Raw genomic sequence first — 26901 nt, forward strand, 5'->3', positions numbered from 1 at the left:
CTTCTGTGTTCTTCTGTGCTCTACTCTTCTTCTGTGTTCTTCTCTTCGTCTGTGTTCTTCCTCTGTGTTCTACTCTTCTTCTGTGTTCTTCTCTTCTTCTGTGTTCTTCTTCTGTGTTCTTCTCTTCTTCTGTGTTCTTCCTCTGTGTTCTACTCTTCTTCTGTGTTCTTCTTCTGTGTTCTTCTCTTCTTCTGTGTTCTTCCTCTGTGTTCTTCTTCTGTGTTCTTCTCTTCTTCCGTAGTCCATTCTTCCTCCTCCTTCTCTGTTCTCTCCCTCGTCCATTCTTCTTCACGTTTCCTCTGCTCTCCTCCTGGCCCTGCTCCTCGTTTTCCGCCTCCTTCCCCTGTGATCTTCCTCTTCTGCCTCTTTCTTTTTGCACTTTCCCTTCCTCCTCTTCTTTCCCTTTCCCTTATATCTGACCCCCCGCCCACCGCCCTCTGCTTTCCCGCCGCAACCATCCGTGCGCCCCCGCCCCGCTCCCATTCGTTGCCCCCCTCCCGCCTCCCACCTCCAGCTGACCCCTCCTCCCTCTTATGGCGGCCGCTGCACGGCAGAGACAGCGACCCTTGACCCTAGGGTAGGTCACTTCCCCCGCCGCTGCAGCTCCACCTGCCCAGGCTCCTGCCACCTTCCAGCAAACCGTAAGTACTCCCTTGGCTCCCCCCGTCCAGCCCCTCGTTACTCAGCTCTGTCTTCTGAAACTCTCTCTCTTCCAACTTTTCTTCCTACCTTTGCTGTCCTCTCTCTGTCCATTTTCCTTTGTTTTCTGCCCTTCCTCTGGTATCCATTTTCCTCAGTTTTCTGCTCTTCTTCTGAAGCCCATCTTCCTTCATGTTCTTCTCTTCTCCCGCTTTCTTCTCTCCTTCTGCACCCCATCACCTTCGTGTACTTCTCTTCTCCTGTGTTCTTCTCTTCTTCTGTGTTCTTCTCTGCTTCTGCTGCCCATTTTCTTCGTGTTCTGCTCCTCTTCCTCACCACATCTTCTTCGTGTTCTGCTCCTCTTCTTCACCCCATTTTCTTGAAAGACATAAAATACATTAATCCAAGTACTCATTAAAATATCTCTTCCAAAAATCATCTCAGAGAGACCAGAAGTGAGGTGAAATTTTATACACCTTCTATCACAAAACTTAATATGGAAAATGTGCATCATCCTCGTGCTATGGGTATAGATATGATCCTTCAAACACATGACCAGAAAGCCCATTTTAGGCAAAACTCCCCCATTGAGATAAAGTTGGAGACCAGTATCAAACACAGAACCATGTACAGTTCCGCACTACCCAAAGGGGTATTTAAGTTAGCTGGATATATTATAACGATGACCAAGAACATGATTGTCAATATAGAGAATAGCAGCTTAGTGGTACTGATATACAAGCTGAGTGGAATGTCACAGGTCATGGCTCTTGTGATGAAGATAACAAATGTGCCTGGTTATAGGAGACCTCAAATAGTACTACTGACATCAAAATCAATTGACTTGTATACCTTTGTTTTAACGCTGCCGATGCCCCAGACCCTGGAAACAAATAATAGGAGGGCCTGATTATCCAAGGCCTAAAGTAGTACTACTAATATCTGTAGGAGGCTGGACTGGCTTGTAGTGAGTACCAAGGGGTACTTGCACCTTGCACCAGGCCCAGTTATCCCTTATTAGTGTATAGGGTGTCTAGCAGCATAGGCTGATAGATAATGGTAGCTTAGCAGAGCAGCTTAGGCTGAACTAGGAGACGTGTGAAGCTGGGTACCTCAGTACCATATACTAGGGAATTATCAGGGAGTTCCAGTATGTAGGAAAGTACCATCTTGCCTGGCATGTGACCCCCATTTTTCACTGTATATATGTTGTTTTAGTTGTATGTGTCACTGGGACCCTGGTAACCCAGGGCCCCAGTGCTCATAAGTGTGCCTGAATGTGTTACCTGTGTAGTGACTAACTGTCTCACTGAGGCTCTGCTAATCAGAACCTCAGTGGTTATGCTCTCTCATTTCTTTCCAAATTGTCACTAACAGGCTAGTGACCATTTTTACCAATTTACATTGGCTTACTGGAACACCCTTATAATTCCCTAGTATATGGTACTGAGGTACCCAGGGTATTGGGGTTCCAGGAGATCCCTATGGGCTGCAGCATTTCTTTTGCCACCCATAGGGAGCTCTGACAATTCTTACACAGGCCTGCCACTGCAGCCTGAGTGAAATAACGTCCACGTTATTTCACAGCCATTTTACACTGCACTTAAGTAACTTATAAGTCACCTATATGTCTAACCTTTACCTGGTAAAGGTTAGGTGCAAAGTTACTTAGTGTGAGGGCACCCTGGCACTAGCCAAGGTGCCCCCACATTGTTCAGAGCCAATTCCCTGAACTTTGTGAGTGCGGGGACACCATTACACGCATGCACTACATATAGGTCACTACCTATATGTAGCTTCACAATGGTAACTCCGAATATGGCCATGTAACATGTCTATGATCATGGAATTGCCCCCTCTATGCCATCCTGGCATAGTTGGCACAATCCCATGATCCCAGTGGTCTGTAGCACAGACCCTGGTACTGCCAAACTGCCCTTCCTGGGGTTTCACTGCAGCTGCTGCTGCTGCCAACCCCTCAGACAGGCATCTGCCCTCCTGGGGTCCAGCCAGGCCTGGCCCAGGATGGCAGAACAAAGGACTTCCTCTGAGAGAGGGTGTTACACCCTCTCCCTTTGGAAAATGGTGTGAAGGCAGGGGAGGAGTAGCCTCCCCCAGCCTCTGGAAATGCACAGATGTGCCCAATTCTGCATAAGCCAGTCTACACCGGTTCAAGGGACCCCTTAGCCCTGCTCTGGTGCGAAACTGGACAAAGGAAAGGGGAGTGACCACTCCCCTGACCTGCACCTCCCCTGGGAGGTGTCCAGAGCTCCTCCAGTGTGCTCCAGACCTCTGCCATCTTGGAAACAGAGGTGCTGCTGGCACACTGGACTGCTCTGAGTGGCCAGTGCCACCAGGTGACGTCAGAGACTCCTTCTGATAGGCTCCTTCAGGTGTTAGTAGCCTATCCTCTCTCCTAGGTAGCCAAACCCTCTTTTCTGGCTATTTAGGGTCTCTGTTTCTGGGGAAACTTTAGATAACGAATGCAAGAGCTCATCCGAGTTCCTCTGCATCTCTCTCTTCACCTTCTGATAAGGAATCGACTGCTGACCGCGCTTGAAGCCTGCAAACCTGCAACATAGTAGCAAAGACGACTACTGCAACTCTGTAACGCTGATCCTGCCGCCTTCTCGACTGTTTTCCTGCTTGTGCATGCTGTGGGGGTAGTCTGCCTCCTCTCTGCACCAGAAGCTCTGAAGAAATCTCCCGTGGGTCGACGGAATCTTCCCCCTGCAACCACAGGCACCAAAAAGTCTGCATCACTGGTCCCTTGGGTCTCCTCTCAGCACGACGAGCGAGGTCCCTCGTGTAGGAGGCTGGACTGGCTTGTAGTGAGTACCAAGGGGTACTTGCACCTTGCACCAGGCCCAGTTATCCCTTATTAGTGTATAGGGTGTCTAGCAGCTTAGGCTGATAGATAATGGTAGCTTAGCAGAGCAGCTTAGGCTGAACTAGGAGACGTGTGAAGCTACTACAGTACCACCTAGTGTCATATGCACAATATCATAAGAAAACACAATACACAGTTATACTAAAAATAAAGGTACTTTATTTTTATGACAATATGCCAAAGTATCTTAGAGTGTACCCTCAGTGAGAGGATAGGAAATATACACAAGATATATATACACAATAGCAAAAATATGCAGTATAGTCTTAGAAAACAGTGCAAACAATGTAGAGTTACAAGAGGATGCAATGGGGAAACATAGGGATAGGGGCAACACAAACCATATACTCCAAAAGTGGAATGCGAACCACGAATGGACCCCAAACCTATGTGACCTTGTAGAGGGTCGCTGGGACTATTAGAAAATAGTGAGAGTTAGAAAAATAACCCTCCCCAAGACCCTGAAAAGTGAGTGCAAAGTGCACTAAAGTTCCCCTTAGGACAAAGAAGTCGTGTTAGAGGAATAATGCAGGAAAGACACAAACCAACAATGCAACAACTGTGGATTTCCAATCTAGGGTACCTGTGGAACAAGGGGACCAAGTCCAAAAGTCACAAGCAAGTCGGAGATGGGCAAATGCCCAGGAAATGCCAGCTGTGGGTGCAAAGAAGCTTCTACTGGACAGAAGAAGCTGAGGTTTCTGCAGGAACGAAAAGGGCTAGAGACTTCCCCTTAGGTGGACAGATCCCTCTCGCCGTGGAGAGTTGTGCAAAAGTATTTTCCCGCCGAAAGAACGCCAACAAGCCTTGCTAGCTGCAAATCATGTGGTTATCGTTTTTGGACGCTGCTGTGGCCCTGGAGGGACCAGGAGGTTGCAAATTGGACCAGGGGAGAGAGGGGACGTCGAGCAAGACAAGGAGCCCTCTCAGCAGCAGGTACCATCCGGAGAAGTGCCAGAAACAGGCACTACAAAGATGCGTGAAACGGTGCTCACCCGAAGTCGCACAAAGGAGTCCCACATCGCCGGAGACCAACTTAGAAAGTCGTGCAATGCAGGTTAGAGTGACGTGGACCCAGGCTTGGCTGTGCACAAAGGATTTCCGCCGGAAGTGCACAGGGGTCGGAGTAGCTGCAAAAGTCGTGGTTCCCAGCAATGCAACCCAGCGAGGTGAGGCAAGGACTTACCTCCACCAAACTTGGACTGAAGAGTCACTGGACTGTGGGGGTCACTTGGACAGAGTCACTGGATTCGAGGGACCTCGCTCGTCATGCTGAGAGGAGACCTAAGGGACCGGTAATGCAGCTTTTTGGTGCCTGCGGTTGCAGGGGGAAGATTCCGTCGACCCACGGGAGATTTCTTCGGAGCTTCTGTTGCAGAGAGGAGGCAGACTACCCCCAGAGCATGCACAAGCAGGAAAACAGACGAGAAGGCGGCAGGATCAGCGTTACAGAGTTGCAGTAGTCGTCTTTGCTACTATGTTGCAGGTTTGCAGGCTTCCAGCGCGGTCAGCAGTCGATTCCTTGGCAGAAGGTGAAGAGAGAGATGCAGAGGAACTCGGATGAGCTCTTGCATTCGTTATCTAAAGTTTCCCCAGAGACAGAGACCCTAAATAGCCAGAAAAGAGGGTTTGGCTACCTAGGAGAGAGGATAGGATACTAACACCTGGAGGAGCCTATCAGCAGGAGTCTCTGACGTCACCTGGTGGCACTGGCCACTCAGAGCAGTCCAGTGTGCCAGCAGCACCTCTGTTTCCAAGATGGCAGAGGTCTGGAGCACACTGGAGGAGCTCTGGACACCTCCCAGGGGAGGTGCAGGTCAGGGGAGTGGTCACTCCCCTTTCCTTTGTCCAGTTTCGCGCCAGAGCAGGGCTAAGGGGTCCCCTGAACCGGTGTAGACTGGCTTATGCAGAATTGGGCACATCTGTGCCCAACAAAGCATTTCCAGAGGCTGGGGTAGGCTACTCCTCCCCTGCCTTCACACCATTTTCCAAAGGGAGAGGGTGTAACACCCTCTCTCAGAGGAAGTTCTTTGTTCTGCCATCCTGGGCCATGCCTTGCTGGACCCCAGGAGGGCAGCTGCCTGTCTGAGGGGTTGGCAGCAGCAGCAGCTGCAGTGAAACCCCAGGAAGGGCAGTTTGGCAGTACCAGGGTCTGTGCTACAGACCACTGGGATCATGGGATTGTGCCAACTATGCCAGGATGGCATAGAGGGGGCAATTCCATGATCATAGACATGTTACATGGCCATATTCGGAGTTACCATTGTGAAGCTACATATAGGTAGTGACCTATATGTAGTGCACGCGTGTAATGGTGTCCCCGCACTCACAAAGTTCAGGGAATTGGCTCTGAACAATGTGGGGGCACCTTGGCTAGTGCCAGGGTGCCCTCACACTAAGTAACTTTGCACCTAACCTTTACCAAGTAAAGGTTAGACATATAGGTGACTTATGAATTACTTAAGTGCGGTGTAAAATGGCTGTGAAATAACGTGGATGTTATTTCACTCAGGCTGCAGTGGCAGGCCTGTGTAAGAATTGTCAGAGCTCCCTATGGGTGGCAAAAGAAATGCTGCAGCCCATAGGGATCTCCTGGAACCCCAATACCCTGGATACCTCAGTACCATATACTAGGGAATTATAAGGGTGTTCCAGTAAGCCAATGTAAATTGGTAAAAATGGTCACTAGCCTGTTAGTGACAATTTGGAAAGAAATGAGAGAGCATAACCACTGAGGTTCTGATTAGCAGAGCCTCAGTGAGACAGTTAGTCACTACACAGGTAACACATTCAGGCACACTTATGAGCACTGGGGCCCTGGGTTACCAGGGTCCCAGTGACAAATACAACTAAAACAACATATATACAGTGAAAAATGGGGGTAACATGCCAGGCAAGATGGTACTTTCCTACACCTCGAATCCAGCGACTCTGTCCAAGTGACCCCCACAGTCCAGTGACTCTTCAGTCCAAGTTTGGTGGAGGTAAGTCCTTGCCTCACCTCGCTGGGCTGCATTGCTGGGAACCGCGACTTTTGCAGCTATTCCGGCCCCTTTGCACTTCAGGCGGAAATCCTTTGTGCACAGCCAAGCCTGGGTCCACGGCACTCTAACCTGCATTGCACGACGTTCTAAGTTGGTCTCCGGCGACGTGGGACTCCTTTGTGCGACTTCGGGTGAGCACCGTTTCACACATCCTCGTAGTGCCTGTTTCTGGCACTTCTCCGGCTGGTACCTGCTGCTGAGAGGGCTCTTTGTCTTGCTCGACGTCCCCTCTCTCTCCTGGTCCAATTTGCGACCTCCTGGTCCCTCCAGGGCCACAGCAGCGTCCAAAAACGCTAACCACACGATTTGCAGCTAGCAAGGCTTGTTGGCGTTCTTTCGGCGGGAAAACACTTCTGCACGACTCTCCACGGCGAGAGGGATCCGTCCACCAAAGGGGAAGTCTCTAGCCCTTTTCGTTCCTGCAGAGACCGCAGCTTCTTCTGTCCAGTAGCAGCTTCTTTGCACCCGCAGCTGGCATTTCCTGGGCATCTGCCCATCTCCGACTTACTTGTGACTTTTGGACTTGGTCCCCTTGTTCCACAGGTACCCTAGATTGGAAATCCACAGTTGTTGCATTGTTGGTTTGTGTCTTTCCTGCATTATTCCTCTAACACAACTTCTTTGTCCTTAGGGGAACTTTATTGCACTTTGCACTCACTTTTCAGGGTCTTGGGGAGGGTTATTTTTCTAACTCTCACTATTTTCTAATAGTCCCAGCGACCCTCTACAAGGTCACATAGGTTTGGGGTCCATTCGTGGTTTGCATTCCACTTTTGGAGTATATGGTTTGTGTTGCCCCTATCCCTATGTTTCCCCATTGCATCCTATTGTAACTATACATTGTTTGCACTGTTTTCTAAGACTATACTGCATATTTTTGCTATTGTGTATATATATCTTGTGTATATTTCCTATCCTCTCACTGAGGGTACACTCTAAGATACTTTGGCATATTGTCATAAAAATAAAGTACCTTTATTTTTAGTATAACTGTGTATTGTGTTTTCTTATGATATTGTGCATATGACACTAAGTGGTACTGTAGTAGCTTCACACGTCTCCTAGTTCAGCCTAAGCTGCTCTGCTAAGCTACCATTATCTATCAGCCTAAGCTGCTAGACACCCTATACACTAAAAAGGGATAACTGGGCCTGGTGCAAGGTGCAAGTACCCCTTGGTACTCACTACAAGCCAGTCCAGCCTCCTACATTGGTTGTGCAGCGGTGGGATAAGTGCTTTGAGACTACTTACCACTCTTGTCATTGTACTTTTCATAAGAGACAAATATACAAAACAAGGTCAGTGTATATACACATAGCCAAAAAGTTTTGCATTTCCTCTTTTCACTCTTTTCTAAGTGCTGAAAAGTACTTCTAACTTTCCAAAAAGTTCTAAAAAGTTTAAAAAGTTTTTTTTCTCTGTCTTTTTAAAAGCTCTTACAAACTTTTTATCTTTTACTATCACTTTAACTCTCTCGAAAAATGTCTGGCACAGGCCAAAATGTTGATCTGTCCAAACTTGCATATGACCACCTTAGCTGGAAAGGAGCAAGGAGTCTCTGTGTAGAGAGAGGTTTGAGTGTAGGGAAGAATCCTTCCTTGGAACTGTTACTTAACATGCTTAGAGAACAGGATAAGGCTAGAAGTGCCCCATCTGTTGAAAAAGTAGCTAATGGTTCTCAATCTGATCCAGGGACTCCCCCAGGAAAAGATTCAGGAAAGAAACTTCCTAGCCTGCCCATTACAAGACAGTCTAGCATAGTTGGTAATGATGATGAGCCACACCGTATAAATAGTGTTGTCTCACATCATAGCAAAAGCATTTATTCTCACCATACTGGTAGTGATGTTTCTGTTAGCCAAGCTGTTAGGGTGGCTTCTGTAAGGGACAGGTCTCCTTCTGTCCATTCTCACCATACTTCTGTTTCAAGGCATGTCCCTCCCACCCACCCTGATGACAGATTGTTAGAAAGGGAGCTCAATAGATTGAGAGTGGAACAAACCAGACTGAAGCTCAAGAAGCAACAGCTGGATTTGGATAGACAGACTTTAGAAGTAGAGAAGGAGAGACAGAAACTGGGTTTAGAAACCCATGGTGGCAGCAGCAGTATTCCCCATAGTCATCCTGCAAAAGAGCATGATTCCAGGAATCTGCATAAGATAGTTCCCCCTTATAAGGAGGGGGATGACATTAACAAGTGGTTTGCTGCACTTGAGAGGGCCTGTGTTGTACAGGATGTCCCTCAAAGGCAGTGGGCTGCTATCCTATGGCTATCATTTAGTGGAAAAGGTAGGGATAGGCTCCTTACTGTGAAAGAAAATGATGCTAATAATTTCCAAGTTCTTAAGAATGCACTCCTGGATGGTTATGGCTTAACCACTGAACAATACAGGATAAAGTTCAGAGAGACCAAAAAGGAGTCTTCACAAGACTGGGTGGATTTCATTGACCATTCAGTGAAGGCCTTGGAGGGGTGGTTACATGGCAGTAAAGTTACTGATTATGACAGCCTGTATAACTTGATCCTGAGAGAGCATATTCTTAATAATTGTGTGTCTGATTTGTTGCACCAGTACTTGGTGGACTCTGATCTGACCTCTTCCCAAGAATTGGGAAAGAAGGCAGACAAATTGGTCAGAACAAGGGTGAACAGAAAAGTTCATACAGGGGGTGACAAAGATGGCAACAAAAAGAAGGATGGTAAGTCTTCTGACAAGGGTGGGGACAAATCTAAAAATGTGGCTTCATCAGGCCCACAAAAACACTCTGGTGGGGGTGGTGGGTCCAAATCCTCCTTTAATCAAAACAAAGAAAAGAAACCATGGTGCTATTTATGTAAAGTAAAAGGCCATTGGACAACAGATCCCAGTTGTCCAAAGAAAAGCACCAAGCCTCCTACCACTACAACCGCTACTGCTACACCTAGTGTCCCTACTAATAGCAGTGGTGGTGGGAGCAAACCTACTAATAGCCAATCCAAGGGAGTAGCTGGGCTCACTATTGGTAACTTAGTTGGGGTTGGTCTGGTTAGGGAGACCACAGAGGCTATACTAGTCTCTGAGGGGGCTATTGATTTAGCCACCTTAGTTGCTTGTCCCCTTAATATGGATAAGTACAAGCAGCTACCCCTAATAAATGGTGTTGCGGTTCAGGCCTACAGGGACACTGGTGCCAGTGTGACTATGGTCATAGAGAAACTGGTCCACCCTGAACAACACCTACTTGGTCACCAGTACCAAGTAACCGATGCTCACAACAACACACTTAGCCACCCCATGGCTGTTGTTAGTCTCAACTGGGGGGGGGGTTACTGGTCCAAAGAAAGTTGTGGTAGCCACAGATAAACCTGTAGACTGTCTACTAGGAAATGATTTGGAGACATCAGCTTGGTCAGATGTGGAGTTGGAGGCCCATGCAGCAATGCTGGGCATCCCAGAGCATATTTTTGCTTTAACCAGGGCTCAGGCCAAAAAGCAAAAAGGACAGGGAAGCTTGGATCCTGGAACAATGGACCAAGTGCTCCCTAAAGCTAGGGCTAGTAGAAGCAAACCACTTCCTACTATCCCTCCCTCTCCTGTGGATTCTACTTCTGAGGAAGAAGAATTCCCTCCCTGTGCAGAACCTACACCAGAGGAGCTGGAAGCAGACACTGCTGAGCTTTTGGGTGAAGGGGGGCATGCCAGAGAGGAGCTGAGTGTGGCACAGCAAACCTGTCCCACATTAGAGGGTCTCAGACAGCAAGCTGTCAAACAGGCTAATGGGGATGTCAGTGACTCTCACAGAGTTTACTGGGAGGACAACCTCTTGTACACTGAGCATAGGGATCCTAAACCTGGAGCTGCCAGGAGATTAGTGATTCCTCAGGAGTACAGAAAGTTCCTCCTAACCCTGGCACATGACATTCCCCTAGCTGGGCATCTAGGACAAATGAAAACTTGGGACAGGCTTGTTCCCCTGTTTCATTGGCCTAGAATGTCTGAGGACACAAAGGAATTTTGTAAGTCCTGTGAAACCTGTCGAGCCAGTGGCAAGACAGGTGGCACCCCAAAGGCACCCCTTATTCCACTGCCTGTGGTTGGGGTTCCCTTTGAAAGGGTAGGGGTTGACATAGTTGGCCCCCTTGACCCTCCTACTGCTTCAGGCAATAGATTTATTTTAGTGGTAGTGGACCATGCCACAAGATATCCTGAAGCTATTCCTTTAAGGACCACTACAGCACCTGCAGTGGCAAAGGCCCTACTGGGAATATTTTCCAGAGTGGGCTTCCCAAAGGAAGTAGTATCAGACAGGGGAAGCAATTTCATGTCTGCATACTTAAAGGCCATGTGGAAGGAGTGTGGTGTAAGGTACAAGTTCACAACACCCTATCATCCACAAACAAATGGACTGGTGGAGAGATTTAATAAAACTCTCAAAGGCATGATTTGGGTCTCCCTGAAAAACTCTGCAGGAGATGGGATATCCTTCTACCATGCCTCCTTTTTGCCTACAGGGAGGTACCCCAGAAAGGAGTGGGCTTCAGCCCCTTTGAACTTCTTTTTGGACACCCTGTTAGGGGTCCACTCACACTTGTAAAGGAGGGTTGGGAACAACCTTTAAAAGCTCCTAAGCAGGATATTGTGGATTATGTACTTGGCCTCAGATCAAGGATGGCTGAGTACATGAAAAAGGCCAGTAAAAACCTTCAGGCCAGCCAAGAGCTCCAGAAGCAATGGCATGATCAGAAGGCTGTTTTGGTTCAGTGCCAACCAGGGCAGAAAGTGTGGGTCTTGGAGCCTGTGGCCCCAAGAGCACTCCAAGATAAATGGAGTGGACCCCACACAATTGTTGAAAAGAAGGGTGAAGTCACCTACTTAGTTGACTTAGGCACTGCAATGAGTCCCCTTAGGGTACTCCATGTAAACCGCCTGAAACCCTACTATGACAGGGCTGATCTCACCCTGCTCATGGCAACAGATGAGGGACAGGAAGAAGACAGTGATCCTCTACCTGATCTCTTCTCTTCCACAGAACAAGATGCTCTGGTGGAAGGTGTAGTTTTGGCTGATTGTCTTACTGCTGAGCAGAAAGACAATTGCATAAACCTCCTAGATCAATTCTATGAACTCTTCTCTACTGTGCCAGGTACCACTTCTTGGTGTGAGCACACTATAGATACTGGAGACAGCTTGCCTGTCAAAAGTAAGATCTATAGGCAGCCTGACCATGTCAGGGACTGCATAAAGCAAGAGGTCCAGAAAATGTTAGAACTAGGAGTAGTTGAGCACTCTGACAGTCCATGGGCTTCTCCTGTGGTACTGGTACCAAAACCCCATTCCAAAGATGGAAAGAAGGAAATGCGGTTTTGTGTAGAATATAGAGGTCTCAACTTGGTAACCAAAACTGATGCTCACCCTATACCCAGGGCAGATGAGCTCATAGATACACTGGCATCTGCCAAGTATCTACGCACTTTTGATTTGACTGCAGGGTATTGGCAGATCAAATTGTCAGAAGATGCTAAACCTAAGACTGCATTTTCTACCATTGGAGGACATTACCAGTTTACTGTAATGCCTTTTGGTTTGAAAAATGCACCTGCCACTTTTCAGAGGTTGGTGAACACAGTCCTGCAAGGGCTGGAAGCTTTCAGTGCAGCATATTTGGACGATATAGCCGTCTTTAGCTCCAGCTGGGATGATCACCTGGTCCACCTATGGAAAGTTTTGGAGGCCCTGCAAAAGGCAGGCCTCACTATCAAGGCTTCAAAGTGCCAGATAGGGCAGGGTAAGGTGGTTTATCTGGGACACCTTGTTGGTGGGGAACAGATTGCACCACTTCAGGGGAAAATCCAAACAATTATTGATTGGGTTCCCCCTACCACACAGACTCAGGTGAGAGCCTTCCTAGGCCTCACTGGGTATTACAGGAGGTTCATTAAGAACTATGGCTCCATTGCAGCCCCTCTTAATGACCTCACTTCCAAGAAGATGCCTAAAAAGGTATTATGGACAGCAAACTGTCAGAAAGCTTTTGAGGAGCTGAAGCAGGCCATGTGCTCTGCACCTGTCCTGAAAAGCCCTTGTTACTCTAAAAAATTATATGTCCAAACTGATGCATCTGAATTAGGAGTAGGGGCAGTCCTATCACAACTTAGTTCTGAGGGCCAGGATCAACCTGTTGCTTTTATTAGTAGGAGGTTAACCCCTAGAGAAAAGCATTGGTCTGCCATTGAGAGGGAGGCCTTTTCTGTGGTCTGGGCTCTGAAGAAGTTGAGGCCATACCTGTTTGGCACTCACTTCATTGTTCAGACAGACTCAAACCTCTACTTTGGCTAAAACAAATGAAAGGTGAAAATCCTAAATTGTTGAGGTGGTCCATATCCCTAGAGGGAATGGACTATACAGTGGAACATAGACCTGGGAGTAGCCACTCCAATGCAGATGGACTCTCCAGATATTTCCACTTAGACAATGAAGACTCATCAGGTCATGGCTAGTCTTATTGTCCTTCGTTTGGGGGGGGTTGTGTAGGAAAGTACCATCTTGCCTGGCATGTGACCCCCATTTTTCACTGTATATATGTTGTTTTAGTTGTATGTGTCACTGGGACCCTGGTAACCCAGGGCCCCAGTGCTCATAAGTGTGCCTGAATGTGTTACCTGTGTAGTGACTAACTGTCTCACTGAGGCTCTGCTAATCAGAACCTCAGTGGTTATGCTCTCTCATTTCTTTCCAAATTGTCACTAACAGGCTAGTGACCATTTTTACCAATTTACATTGGCTTACTGGAACACCCTTATAATTCCCTAGTATATGGTACTGAGGTACCCAGGGTATTGGGGTTCCAGGAGATCCCTATGGGCTGCAGCATTTCTTTTGCCATCCATAGGGAGCTCTGACAATTCTTACACAGGCCTGCCACTGCAGCCTGAGTGAAATAACGTCCACGTTATTTCACAGCCATTTTACACTGCACTTAAGTAACTTATAAGTCACCTATATGTCTAACCTTTACCTGGTAAAGGTTAGGTGCAAAGTTACTTAGTGTGAGGGCACCCTGGCACTAGCCAAGGTGCCCCCACATTGTTCAGAGACAATTCCCTGAACTTTGTGAGTGCGGGGACACCATTACACGCGTGCACTACATATAGGTCACTACCTATATGTAGCTTCACAATGGTAACTCCGAATATGGCCATGTAACATGTCTATGATCATGGAATTGCCCCCTCTATGCCATCCTGGCATAGTTGGCACAATCCCATGATCCCAGTGGTCTGTAGGACAGACCCTGGTACTGCCAAACTGCCTTTCCTGGGGTTTCACTGCAGCTGCTGCTGCTGCCAACCCCTCAGACAGTCATCTGCCCTCCTGGGGTCCAGCCAGGCCTGGCCCAGGATGGCAGAACAAAGGACTTCCTCTGAGAGAGGGTGTTACACCCTCTCCCTTTGGAAAATGGTGTGAAGGCAGGGGAGGAGTAGCCTCCCCCAGCCTCTGGAAATGCTTTGTTGGGCACAGATGTGCCCAATTCTGCATAAGCCAGTCTACACCGGTTCAAGGGACCCCTTAGCCCTGCTCTGGCACGAAACTGGTCAAAGGAAAGGGGAGTGACCACTCCCCTGACCTGCACCTCCCCTGGGAGGTGTCCAGAGCTCCTCCAGTGTGCTCCAGACCTCTGCCATCTTGGAAACAGAGGTGCTGCTGGCACACTGGACTGCTCTGAGTGGCCAGTGCCACCAGGTGACGTCAGAGACTCCTTCTGATAGGCTCCTTCAGGTGTTAGTAGCCTATCCTCTCTCCTAGGTAGCCAAACCCTCTTTTCTGGCTATTTAGGGTCTCTGTCTCTGGGGAAACTTTAGATAACGAATGCAAGAGCTCATCCGAGTTCCTCTGCATCTCTCTCTTCACCTTCTGATAAGGAATCGACTGCTGACCGCGCTGGAAGCCTGCAAACCTGCAACATAGTAGCAAAGACGACTACTGCAACTCTGTAACGCTGATCCTGCCGCCTTCTCGACTGTTTTCCTGCTTGTGCATGCTGTGGGGGTAGTCTGCCTCCTCTCTGCACCAGAAGCTCCAAAGAAATCTCCCGTGGGTCGACGGAATCTTCCCCCTGCAACCGCAGGCACCAAAAAGCTGCATCACCGGTCCCTTGGGTCTCCTCTCAGCATGACGAGCGAGGTCCCTCGAATCCAGCGACTCTGTCCAAGTGACCCCCACAGTCCAGTGACTCTTCAGTCCAAGTTTGGTGGAGGTAAGTCCTTGCCTCACCTCGCTGGGCTGCATTGCTGGGAACCGTGACTTTTGCAGCTACTCCGGCCCCTGTGCACTTCCGGCGGAAATCCTTTGTGCACAGCCAAGCCTGGGTCCACGGCACTCTAACCTGCATTGCACGACGTTCTAAGTTGGTCTCCGACGACGTGGGACTCCTTTGTGCAACTTCGGGTGAGCACCGTTTCACACATCCTTGTAGTGCCTGTTTCTGGCACTTCTCTGGGTGCTAACTGCTGCTGAGAGGGCCCGTTGTCTTGCTCGACGTCCCCTCTCTCTCCTGGTCCAATTTGCGACCTCCTGGTCCCTCCAGGGCCACAGCAGTGTCCAAAACCGCTAACCACACGATTTGCAACTAGCAAGGCTTGTTGGCATTCTTTTGGCAGGAAAACACTTCTGCACGACTCTCCACAGCGAGCGGGATCCGTCCTCCTAAGGGGAAGTCTCTAGCCCTTTTCGTTCCTGCAGAAACCGCAGCTTCTTCTGTCCAATAGAAGCTTCTTTGCATCCGCAGCTGGCATTTCCTGGGCATCTGCCCATCTCCGACTTACTTGTGACTTTTGGACTTGGTCCCCTTGTTCCACAGGTACCCTAGATTGGAAATCCACAGTTGTTGCATTGTTGGTTTGTGTCTTTCCTGCATTATTCCTCTAACACGACTTCTTTGTCCTTAGGGGAACTTTAGTGCACTTTGCACTCACTTTTCAGGGTCTTGGGGAGGGTTATTTTTCTAACTCTCACTATTTTCTAATAGTCCCAGCGACCCTCTACAAGGTCACATAGGTTTGGGGTCCATTCGTGGTTCGCATTCCACTTTTGGAGTATATGGTTTGTGTTGCCCCTATCCCTATGTTTCCCCATTGCATCCTATTGTAACTATACATTGTTTGCACTGTTTTCTAAGACTATACTGCATATTTTTGCTATTGTGTATATATATCTTGTGTATATTTCCTATCCTCTCACTGAGGGTACACTCTAAGATACTTTGGCATATTGTCATAAAAATAAAGTACCTTTATTTTTAGTATAACTGTGTATTGTGTTTTCTTACGATATTGTGCATATGACACTAAGTGGTACTGTAGTAGCTTCACACGTCTCCTAGTTCAGCCTAAGCTGCTCTGCTAAGCTACCATTATCTATCAGCCTAAGCTGCTAGACACCCTATACACTAATAAGGGATAACTGGGCCTGGTGCAAGGTGCAAGTACCCCTTGGTACTCACTACAAGCCAGTCCAGCCTCCTACACAGTAAGCCAATGTAAATTGGTAAAATTGGTCACTAGCCTGTTAGTGACAATTTGAAAGAAATGAGAGAGCATAACCACTGAGGTTCTGATTAGCAGAGCCTCAGTGAGACAGTTATTCACTACACAGGTAACACATTCAGGCACACTTATGAGCACTGGGGCCCTGGTGAACAGGGTCCCAGTGACACATACAACTAAAACAACATATATACAAAGAAAAATGGGGGTAACATGCCAGGCAAGATGGTACTTTCCTACACAACCCCCCCCCCAAACGAAGGACAATAAGACTAGCCATGACCTGATGAGTCTTAATTGTCTAAGTGGAAATATCTGGAGAGTCCATCTGCATTGGAGTGGCTACTCCCAGGTCTATGTTCCACTGTATAGTCCATTCCCTGTAGGGATATGGACCATCTCAACAATTTAGGATTTTCACCTTTCATTTGTTTTAGCCAAAGTAGAGGTTTGTGGTCTGTCTGAACAATGAAGTGAGTGCCAAACAGGTATGGCCTCAACTTCTTCAGAGCCCAGACCACAGCAAAGGCCTCCCTCTCTATGGCAGACCAACGCTTTTCTCTAGGGGTCAACCTCCTACTAATAAAAGCAACAGGTTGATCCTGGCCCTCAGAATTAAGTTGTGATAGGACTGCCCCTACTCCTAATTCAGATGCATCAGTTTGGACATAGAATTTTTTAGAGTAACAAGGGCTTTTCAGGACAGGTGCAGAGCACATGGCCTGCTTCAGCTCCTCAAAAGCTTTCTGACAGTTTGCTGTCCATAATACCTTTTTAGGCATTTTCTTGGATGTGAGGTCATTAAGAGGGGCTGCAATGGAGCCATAGTTCTTAATGAACCTCCTGTAATACCCAGTGAGGCCTAGGAAGGCTCTCACCTGAGTCTGAGTGGTAGGGGGAACCCAAATTAATAATTGTTTGGATTTTCCCCTGAAGTGGTGCAATCTGTTCCCCACCAACAAGGTGTCCCAGATAAACCACCTTTCCCTGCCCTATCTGGCACTTTGAAGCCTTGATAGTGAGGCCTGCCTTTTGCAGGGCCTCCAAAACTTTCCATAGGTGGACCAGGTGATCATCCCAACTGGAGCTAAATACAGCTATATCGTCCAAATATGCTGCACTGAAAGCTTCCAGCCCTTGCAGGACTGTATTCACCAACCTCTGAAAAGTGGCAGGTGCATTTTTCAAACCAAAAGGCATTACAGTAAACTGGTAATGGCCTCCAATGGTTGAAAATGCAGTTTTAGGTTTAGCATCTTCTGACAATTTGATCTGCCAATACCCTGCAGTCAAATCAAAAGTGCTTAGATACTTGGCAGATGCCAGTGTATCTATGAGCTCATCTGCCCTGGGTATAGGGTGAGCATCAGTTTTGGTTACCAGGTTGAGACCTCTATAGTCTACACAAAACCGCATTTCCTTCTTTCCATCTTTGGAATGGGGTTTTGGTATAAGTACCACAGGAGAAGCCCATGGACTTTCAGAGTGCTCAACCACTCCTAGTTCTAACATTTTCTGTACCTCTTGCTTTATGCAGTCCCTGACATGGTCAGGCTGCCTATAGATCTTACTTTTGACAGGTAAACTGTCTCCAGTATCTATAGTGTGCTCACACCAAGAAGTGGTACCTGGCACAGTAGAGAAGAGTTCAGAGAATTGATCTAGGAGATTTATGCAATGGTCTTTCTGCTCAGCAGTAAGACAATCAGCCAAAACTACACCTTCCACAAGAGCATCTTGTTCTGTGGAAGAGAAGAGATCAGGTAGAGGATCACTGTCTTCTTCCTGTCCCTCATCAGTTGCCATGAGCAGGGTGAGATCAGCCCTGTCATAGTAGGGTTTCAGGCGGTTTACATGGAGTACCCTAAGGGGACTCCTTGCAGTGCCTAAGTCAACTAAATAGATGACTTCACCCTTTTTCTCAACAATTGTGTGGGGTCCACTCCATTTATCTTGGAGTGCTCTTGGGGCCACAGGCTCCAAGACCCACACTTTCTGCCCTGGTTTGTACTGAACCAAAACAGCCTTCTGATCATGCCATTGCTTCTGGAGCTCTTGGCTGGCCGGAAGGTTTTTACTGGCCTTTTTCATATACTCAGCCATCCTTGATCTGAGGCCAAGTACATAATCCACATTATCTTGCTTAGGAGCTTTTAAAGGTTGTTCCCAACCCTCCTTTACAAGTGTGAGTGGACCCCTAACAGGGTGTCCAAAAAGAAGTTCAAAGGGGCTGAAGCCCACTCCTTTCTGGGGTACCTCCATGTAGGCAAAAAGGAGGCATGGTAACAGGATATCCCATCTCCTGCGGAGTTTTTCAGGGAGACCCATAATCATGCCTTTGAGAGTTTTATTAAATCTCTCCACCAGTCCATTTGTTTGTGGATGATAGGGTGTAGTGAACTTGTAAGTTACACCACACTCCTTCCACATGGCCTTTAAGTATGCAGACATGAAATTGCTTCCCCTGTCTGATACTACTTCCTTTGGGAAGCCCACCCTGGAAATATTCCCAGGAGGGCCTTTGCCACTGCAGGAGCTGTAGTGGTCCTTAAAGGAATAGCTTCAAGATATCTTGTGGCATGGTCCACTACCACCGAGATAAACCTATTGCCTGAAGCAGTAGGAGGGTCAAGGGGGCCAACTATGTCAACCCCTACCCTTTCAAAGGGAACCCCAACCACAGGCAGTGGAATAAGGGGTGCCTTTGGAGTGCCACCTGTCTTGCCACTGGCTTGACAGGTTTCACAGGACTTACAAAAATCTTTTGTGTCCTCAGACATTCTAGGCCAATGAAACAAGGGAACAAGTCTGTCCCAAGTTTTCATTTGTCCCATATGCCCAGCTAGGGGAATGTTGTGTGCAAGAGTTAGGAGGAACTTTCTGTACTCCTGAGGAATCACTAATCTCCTGGCAGTTCCAGGTTTAGGATCCCTTGCCTCAGTGTACAAGAGGTTGTCCTCCCAGTAAACTCTGTGAGAGTCACTGATATCCCCTTTAGCCTGTTTGACAGCTTGCTGTCTTAGACCCTCTAATGTGGGACAGGTTTGCTGTGCCACACTCAGCTCCTCCCTGGCAGGCCCCCCTTCACCCAAAAGCTCAGCAGTGTCTGCTTGAATCTCCTCTGGTGTAGGTTCTGCACAGGGAGGGAATTCTTCTTCCTCAGAAGTAGAATCCACTGTAGAGGGAGGGATAGTAGGAAGTGGTTTGCTTCTACTAGCCCTAGCTTTAGGGAGCACTTGGTCCATTGTTCCAGGATCCAAGCTTCCCTGTCCTTTTTGCTTTTTGGCCTGAGCCCTGGTTAAAGCAAAAATATGCTCTGGGATGCCCAGCATTGCTGCATGGGCCTCCAACTCCACATCTGACCAAGCTGATGTCTCCAAATCATTTCCTAGTAGACAGTCTACAGGTTTATCTGTGGCTACCACAACTTTCTTTGGACCAGTAACCCCCCCCCCAGTTGAGACTAACAACAGCCATGGGGTGGCTAAGTGTGTTGTTGTGAGCATCGGTTACTTGGTACTGGTGACCAAGTAGGTGTTGTTCAGGGTGGACCAGTTTCTCTATGACCATAGTCACACTGGCACCAGTGTCCCTGTAGGCCTGAACCGCAACACCATTTATTAGGGGTAGCTGCTTGTACTTATCCATATTAAGGGGACAAGCAACTAAGGTGGCTAAATCAATAGCCCCCTCAGAGACTAGTATAGCCTCTGTGGTCTCCCTAACCAGACCAACCCCAACTAAGTTACCAATAGTGAGCCCAGCTACTCCCTTGGATTGGCTATTAGTAGGTTTGCTCCCACCACCACTGCTATTAGTAGGGACACTAGGTGTAGCAGTAGCGGTTGTAGTGGTAGGAGGCTTGGTGCTTTTCTTTGGACAACTGGGATCTGTTGTCCAATGGCCTTTTACTTTACATAAATAGCACCATGGTTTCTTTTCTTTGTTTTGATTAAAGGAGGATTTGGACCCACCACCCCCACCAGAGTGTTTTTGTGGGCCTGATGAAGCCACATTTTTAGATTTGTCCCCACCCTTGTCAGAAGACTTACCATCCTTCTTTTTGTTGCCATCTTTGTCACCCCCTGTATGAACTTTTCTGTTCACCCTTGTTCTGACCCATTTGTCTGCCTTCTTTCCCAATTCTTGGGGAGAGGTCAGATCAGAGTCCACCAAGTACTGGTGCAACAAATCAGACACACAATTATTAAGAATATGCTCTCTCAGGATCAAGTTATACAGGCTGTCATAATCAGTAACTTTACTGCCATGTAACCACCCCTCCAAGGCCTTCACTGAATGGTCAATGAAATCAACCCAGTCTTGTGAAGACTCCTTTTTGGTCTCTCTGAACTTTATCCTGTACTGTTCAGTGGTTAAGCCATAACCATCCAGGAGTGCATTCTTAAGAACTGTAAAATTATTGGCATCACTTTCTTTCACAGTAAGGAGCCTATCCCTACCTTTTCCACTAAATGATAGCCATAGGATAGCAGCCCACTGCCTTTGAGGGACATCCTGTACAAAACAGGCCCTCTCAAGTGCAGCAAACCACTTGTTAATGTCATCCCCCTCCTTATAAGGGGGAACTATCTTATGCAGATTCCTGGAATCATGCTCTTTTGCAGGATGACTATGGGGAATACTGCTGTTGCCACCATGGGTTTCTAAACCCATCTTCTGTCTTTCCTTCTCTAATTCTAAAGACTGTCTATCCAAATCCAGCTGTTGCTTTTTAAGCTTCAGTCTGGTTTGTTCCACCCTCAACTTATTGAGTTCCCTTTCTAACAATCTGTCATCAGGGTGGGTGGGAGGGACATTTCTAGATACAGAGGTATGATGAGAATGAACAGAAGGAGACCTGTCCCTTACAGAGGGCACCCTAACAGCTTGGCTGACAGTGTAATGTGAGAGGACATCATCTGTATGATGTGACTCCACCTCAGTACCAACTATGCTAGACTGTCTTGTAATGGGAAGGCTAAGAAGTTTCTTTCCTGAACCTTTACCTGGGGGAGTCTCTGGATCAGATTGGGAACCATTAGCTACTTTTTCAACAGATGGGGCACTTTTAGCCTTATCTTGTTCTCTAAGCATGTTAAGTAACAATTCCAAGGAAGGATTCTTCCCTACACTCAAACCTCTCTCTATGCAGAGACTCCTTGCTCCTTTCCAGCTAAGGTGATCATATGCAAGTTTGGACAGATCAACATTTTGGCCTGTGCCAGACATTTTTAGAGAGAGTTAAAGTGATAGAAAAAGAGAAAAAAGTTTTCAGAACTTTTTGGAAAGACAGAAAAACTTTTTAAACTTTTAAGAACTTTTTGAAAGTTTAGAAGTACTTTCCAGCACTTTAGAAAAGAGTGAAAAGAGGAAATGCAAAACTTTTTGGCTATGTGTATATACACTGAACTTGTTTTGTATATTTTTCTCTTATGAAAAGTACAATGACAAGAGTGGTAAGTAGACTCAAAGCACTTATCCCACCGCTGCACAACCAATGTAGGAGGCTTGACTGGCTTGTAGTAAGTACCAAGGGGTACTTGCACCTTGCACCAGGCCCAGTTATCCTTTATTAGTGTATAGGGTGTCTAGCAGCATAGGCTGATAGATAATGGTAGCTTAGCAGAGCAGCTTAGGCTGAACTAGGAGACGTGTGAAGCTACTACAGTACCACAAGTGTCACTTGCACAATATCATAAGAAAACACAATACACAGTTATACTAAAAATAAAGGTACTTTATTTTTATGACAATATGCCAAAGTATCTTAGAGTGTACCCTCAGTGAGAGGATAGGAAATATACACAAGATATATATACACAATAGCAAAAATATGCAGTATAGTCTTAGAAAACAGTGCAAACAATGTATAGTTACAATAGGATGCAATGGGGACACATAGGGATAGGGGCAACACAAACCATATACTCCAAAAGTGGAATGCGAACCACGAATGGACCCCAAACCTATGTGACCTTGTAGAGGGTCGCTGGGACTATTAGAAAATAGTGAGAGTTAGAAAAATAACCCTCTCCAAGACCCTGAAAAGTGAGTGCAAATTGCACTAAAGTTCCCCTAAGGACAAAGAAGTTGTGTTAGAGGAATAATGCAGGAAAGACACAAACCAACAATGCAACAACGATGGATTTCCAATCTAGGGTACCTGTGGAACAAGGGGACCAAGTCCAAAAGCCACAAGCAAGTCGGAGATGGGCATATGCCCAGGAAATGCCAGCTGTGGATGCAAAGAAGCTTCTACTGGACAGAAGAAGCTGAGGTTTCTGCAGGAACGAAAAGGGCTAGAGACTTCCCCTTTAGAGGACGGGTCCCACTCGCCGTGGAGAGTTGTGCAGAAGTGTTTTCCCGCCGAAAGAACGCCAACAAGCCTTGCTAGCTGCAAATCGTGCGGTTAGCATTTTTGGATGCTGCTGTGGCTCAGGAGGGACCAGGAGGTCGCAAATTGGACCAAGAGGTAGAGGGGACGTCGTGCAAGACAAGGAGCCCTTTTAGGAGCAGGTAGCACCCAGAGAAGTGCCAGAAACAGGCACTACAAGGATGCGTGAAACAGTGCTCACCCAAAGTTACACAAAGGAGTCCCACGTTGCCGGAGACCAACTTGGAAAGTCGTGCAATGCAGGTTAGCGTGCCGTGGACCCAGGCTTGGCTGTGCACAAAGGATTTCCGCCGGAAGTGCACAGGGGCCGGAGTAGCTGCAAAAGTCGCGGTTCCCAGCAATGCAGTCTAGCGAGGTGAGGCAAGGATTTACCTCCACCAAACTTGGACTGAAGAGTCACTGGACTGTGGGGGCCACTTGGACAGAGTTGCTGGATTCGAGGGACCTCGCTCGTCGTGCTGAGAGGAGACCCAAGGGACCGGTAATGCAGCTTTTTGGTGCCTGCGGTTGCAGGGGGAAGATTCCGTCGACCCACGGGAGATTTCTTCGGAGCTTCTAGAGCAGAGAGGAGGCAGACTACCCCCACAGCATGCACCACCAGGAAAACAGTTGAGAAGGCGGCAGGATCAGCGTTACAGAGTTGCAGTAGTCGTCTTTGCTACTATGTTGCAGTTTTGCAGGCTTCCAGCGCAGTCAGCAGTCGATTCCTTGGCAGAAGGTGAAGAGAGAGATGCAGAGGAACTCGGATGAGCTCTTGCATTCGTTATCTAAAGTTTCCCCAGAGACAGAGACCCTAAATAGCCAGAAAAGAGGGTTTGGCTACCTAGGAGAGAGGATAGGCTAGCAACACCTGAAGGAGCCTATCAGAAGGAGTCTCTGACGTCACCTGGTGGCACTGGCCACTCAGAGCAGTCCAGTGTGCCAGCAGCACCTCTGTTTCCAAGATGGCAGAGGTCTGGAGCACACTGGAGGAGCTCTGGACACCTCCCAGGGGAGGTGCAGGTCAGGGGAGTGGTCACTCCCCTTTCCTTTGTCCAGTTTCGCGCCAGAGCAGGGCTAAGGGGTCCCCTGAACCGGTGTAGACTGGCTTATGCAGAATTGGGCACATCTGTGCCCAAGAAAGCATTTCCAGAGGCTGGGGGAGGCTACTCCTCCCCTGCCTTCACACCATTTTACAAAGGGAGAGGGTGTAACACCCTCTCTCAGAGGAAGTCCTTTGTTCTGCCATCCTGGGACAAGCCTGGCTTGACCCCAGGAGGGCAGAAACCTGTCTGAGGGGTTGGCAGCAGCAGCAGCTGCAGTGAAACCCCAGGAAAGGCAGTTTGGCAGTACCAGGGTCTGTGCTACAGACCACTGGGATCATGGGATTGTGCCAACTATGCCAGGATGGCATAGAGGGGGCAATTCCATGATCTTAGACATGTTACATGGCCATATTCGGAGTTACCATTGTGAAGCTACATATAGGTAGTGACCTATATGTAGTGCACGCGTGTAATGGTGTCCCCGCACTCACAAAGTCCGGGGAATTGGCCCTGACCAATGTGGGGGCACCTTGGCTAGTGCCAGGGTGCCCTCACACTAAGTAACTTTGCACCTAACCTTTACCAGGTAAAGGTTAGACATATAGGTGACTTATAAGTTACTTAAGTGCAGTGTAAAATGGCTGTGAAATAACGTGGACGTTATTTCACTCAGGCTGCAGTGGCAGGCCTGTGTAAGAATTGTCAGAGCTCCCTATGGGTGGCAAAAGAAATGCTGCAGCCCATAGGGATCTCCTGGAACCCCAATACCCTGGGTACCTCAGTACCATATAATAGGGAATTATAAGGGTGTTCCAGTAAGCCAATGTAAATTGGTAAAATTGGTCACTAGCCTGTTAGTGACAATTTGAAAGAAATGAGAGAGCATAACCACTGAGGTTCTGATTAGCAGAGCCTCAGTGAGACAGTTAGTCACTACACGGGTAACACATTCAGGCACACTTATGAGCACTGGGGCCCTGGTGAACAGGGTCCCAGTGACACATACAACTAAAACAACATATATACAGTGAAAAATGGGGGTAACATGCCAGGCAAGATGGTACTTTCCTACAATATCAAAAGTCAACTGGCTCATATACCTTTGTTTTAATACTGCCAACACCCCACCTCCTGGAAACAAATGTAAGGTCATTGAAAGTAACAGCACAATCTCTACAGAGTTAATTTTAGTCCTCTCTTGAAACGTCGCCAGGATTGAAACTAAACACGAAGCTGATGACTAGCTGGCTTATGTGAATTTACATTAAATTTTCTGTTTCCAGGAGACGTATGTAACAAAAATGTATATGTTTCTGTACCAAATAATTATTTTGAACTCTCATCAGGAGCAATTTTATCTAGTAGAAGGAGGCCAGTGAATGGCCTTCCAAACTAGATTTCTGCAAAGCTGAATTGTAAAGCAAACCAAATACCTACTGCTAAACTGGTCACTAGCATACTACACGTAAGACTGACTAAAGACTCTAATCCAATACTGATGGTATGTGGCAACTTTTATATCAATCCACCTGTAGGATTATGGGATGAGCACATCATTGAGGAAGAAGCAAGTTGAGACATTCCAACTGTAGATATACTGAGTGGCATTGGGTGTGTAGTATTGAACCAGTGACGTAATTAGGCAATGAGCACTACATTTTTTGGAATGTCAGAGTTGGGGTGTTTCTGTGTCTATTGATCCAGCAGGTTATTGCAATGAGAGCGGTCCAGTGTCACGTGCCTTCATTTAATAAATAGTGTTCGCTAGCAGGCCGTGGTCAGAGTTGAAGTCATGGAGGGACCCGTCACGGCTAGCCAGCATGTAACCAACATTCTGTGTATGGCCTGATTATTTGCCGCAACACGTGCCATCCTGCCATGACTGTGTAGGCCTCGCATTATACAACACTGGCGACGAGGGCCGGTGGACCCGCTGTGCACTTCTTACCATGACCCTTGACCCTAGGGTAGGTCGCTTCCCCCGCCGCTGCAGCTCCACCTGCCCAGGCTCCTGCCACGTCCCAGCAAACCGTAAGTACTCCCTGCGCTCCCCCCGTCCAGCCCCTCGTTACTCACCTCTGTCTTCTGAAACTCTCTCTCTTCCAACTTTTCTTCATACCTCTGCTGTCCTCTCTATGTCCATTTTCATTCGCTTTCTGCCCTTCCTCTGGTATCCATTTTCCTCAGTTTTCTGCTCTTCTTCTGTAGCCCATCTTCCTTCGTGTTCTTCTCTTCTCCCGCTTTCTTCTCTCCTTCTGCACCCCATCTCCTTCGTGTTCTTCTCTTCTCCCGTGTTCTTCTCTTCTTCTGTGTTCTTCTCTGCTTCTGCTGCCCATTTTCTTCGTGTTCTGCTCCTCTTCCTCACCCCATCTTCTTTGTGTTCTGCTCCTCTTCTTCACCCCATTTTCTTTGTGTTCTGCTCCTCTTCTTCACCCCATCTTCTTCGTGTTCTGCTCCTCTTCTTCACCCCATCTTCTTCGTGTTCTGCTCCTCTTCCTCACCCCATTTTCTTCGTGTTCTTCTCTTCTCCTGTGTTCTTCTCCTCTTCTGCACCCCATTCCTTCGTGTTCTTCTCTTCCCCTGTGTTTTTCTCCTCTTCTGCACCCCATTCCTTCGTGATCTTCTCTTCTGCTGTAGTCCATTCCCTTCGTGTTCCTCTCCTTCTGTAGTCCATTTCCTTTGTGTTCCTCTCTGCCTCTGTGTTCTTCTCTTCTTCTGTGTTCTTCTCTTCTTCTGTGTTCTTCCCTTCTTCTGCGTTCTTTTTCTGTGCTCTACTCTTCTTCTGTGTTCTTCTGTGTTCTTCTCTTCTTCTGTGTTCTTCCTCTGTGTTCTACTCTTTGTAGGAGGCTGGCCTGGCTTGTAGTGGGTACCAAGGGGTACTTACACCTTGCACCAGGTCCAGGTATCCCTTATTAGTGGGGTGTCTAGCAGCTTAGGCTGATAGAAAAGGTAGCTTAGCAGAGCAGCTTAGGCTGAACTAGGAGGCGTGTAAAGCTCCTACTATACCACTGGTGTCATATGCACAATATCACAAGAAAACACAATACACAGATATACTAAAAATAAAGGTACTTTATTTTTATGACAATATGCCAAAGTATCTCAGTGAGTACCCTCAGTATGAGGATAGCAAATATACACAAGATATATCTACACAACACCAAAATATGCAGTAATAGCAATAGAAAACAGTGCAAGCAATATATAGTCACAATAGATTGCAATGGGGACTCATAGGGATAGGGGCAACACAAACCATATACTCTGGAAGTAGAATGCGAACCACGAATGGACCCCAAACCTATGTGACATTGTAGAGGGTCGCTGGGACTGTAAGAAAACAGTGAGGGTTAGAAAAATAGCCCACCCCAAGACCCTGAAAA

General features: G+C 47.5%; 1 protein-coding gene across 1 annotated transcript in view; it reads right to left on the reverse strand.

Moving 5' to 3' along the window:
- Nucleotides 1-829: 829 nt before the first annotated feature.
- The window catches only part of LOC138253600 (uncharacterized), a 68428-nt gene continuing 42356 nt past the window's right edge, over nucleotides 830-26901 (reverse strand). The window contains exon 2 of the mRNA XM_069205796.1: nucleotides 830-1017. Within this exon, the coding sequence (XP_069061897.1) occupies nucleotides 830-1017 (188 nt within the window). The remainder of the gene's footprint in view (nucleotides 1018-26901) is intronic.

This window comes from Pleurodeles waltl, chromosome 1_2 (genome assembly GCF_031143425.1).
Source record: "Pleurodeles waltl isolate 20211129_DDA chromosome 1_2, aPleWal1.hap1.20221129, whole genome shotgun sequence".
Lineage (NCBI taxonomy): Eukaryota > Metazoa > Chordata > Amphibia > Caudata > Salamandridae > Pleurodeles > Pleurodeles waltl.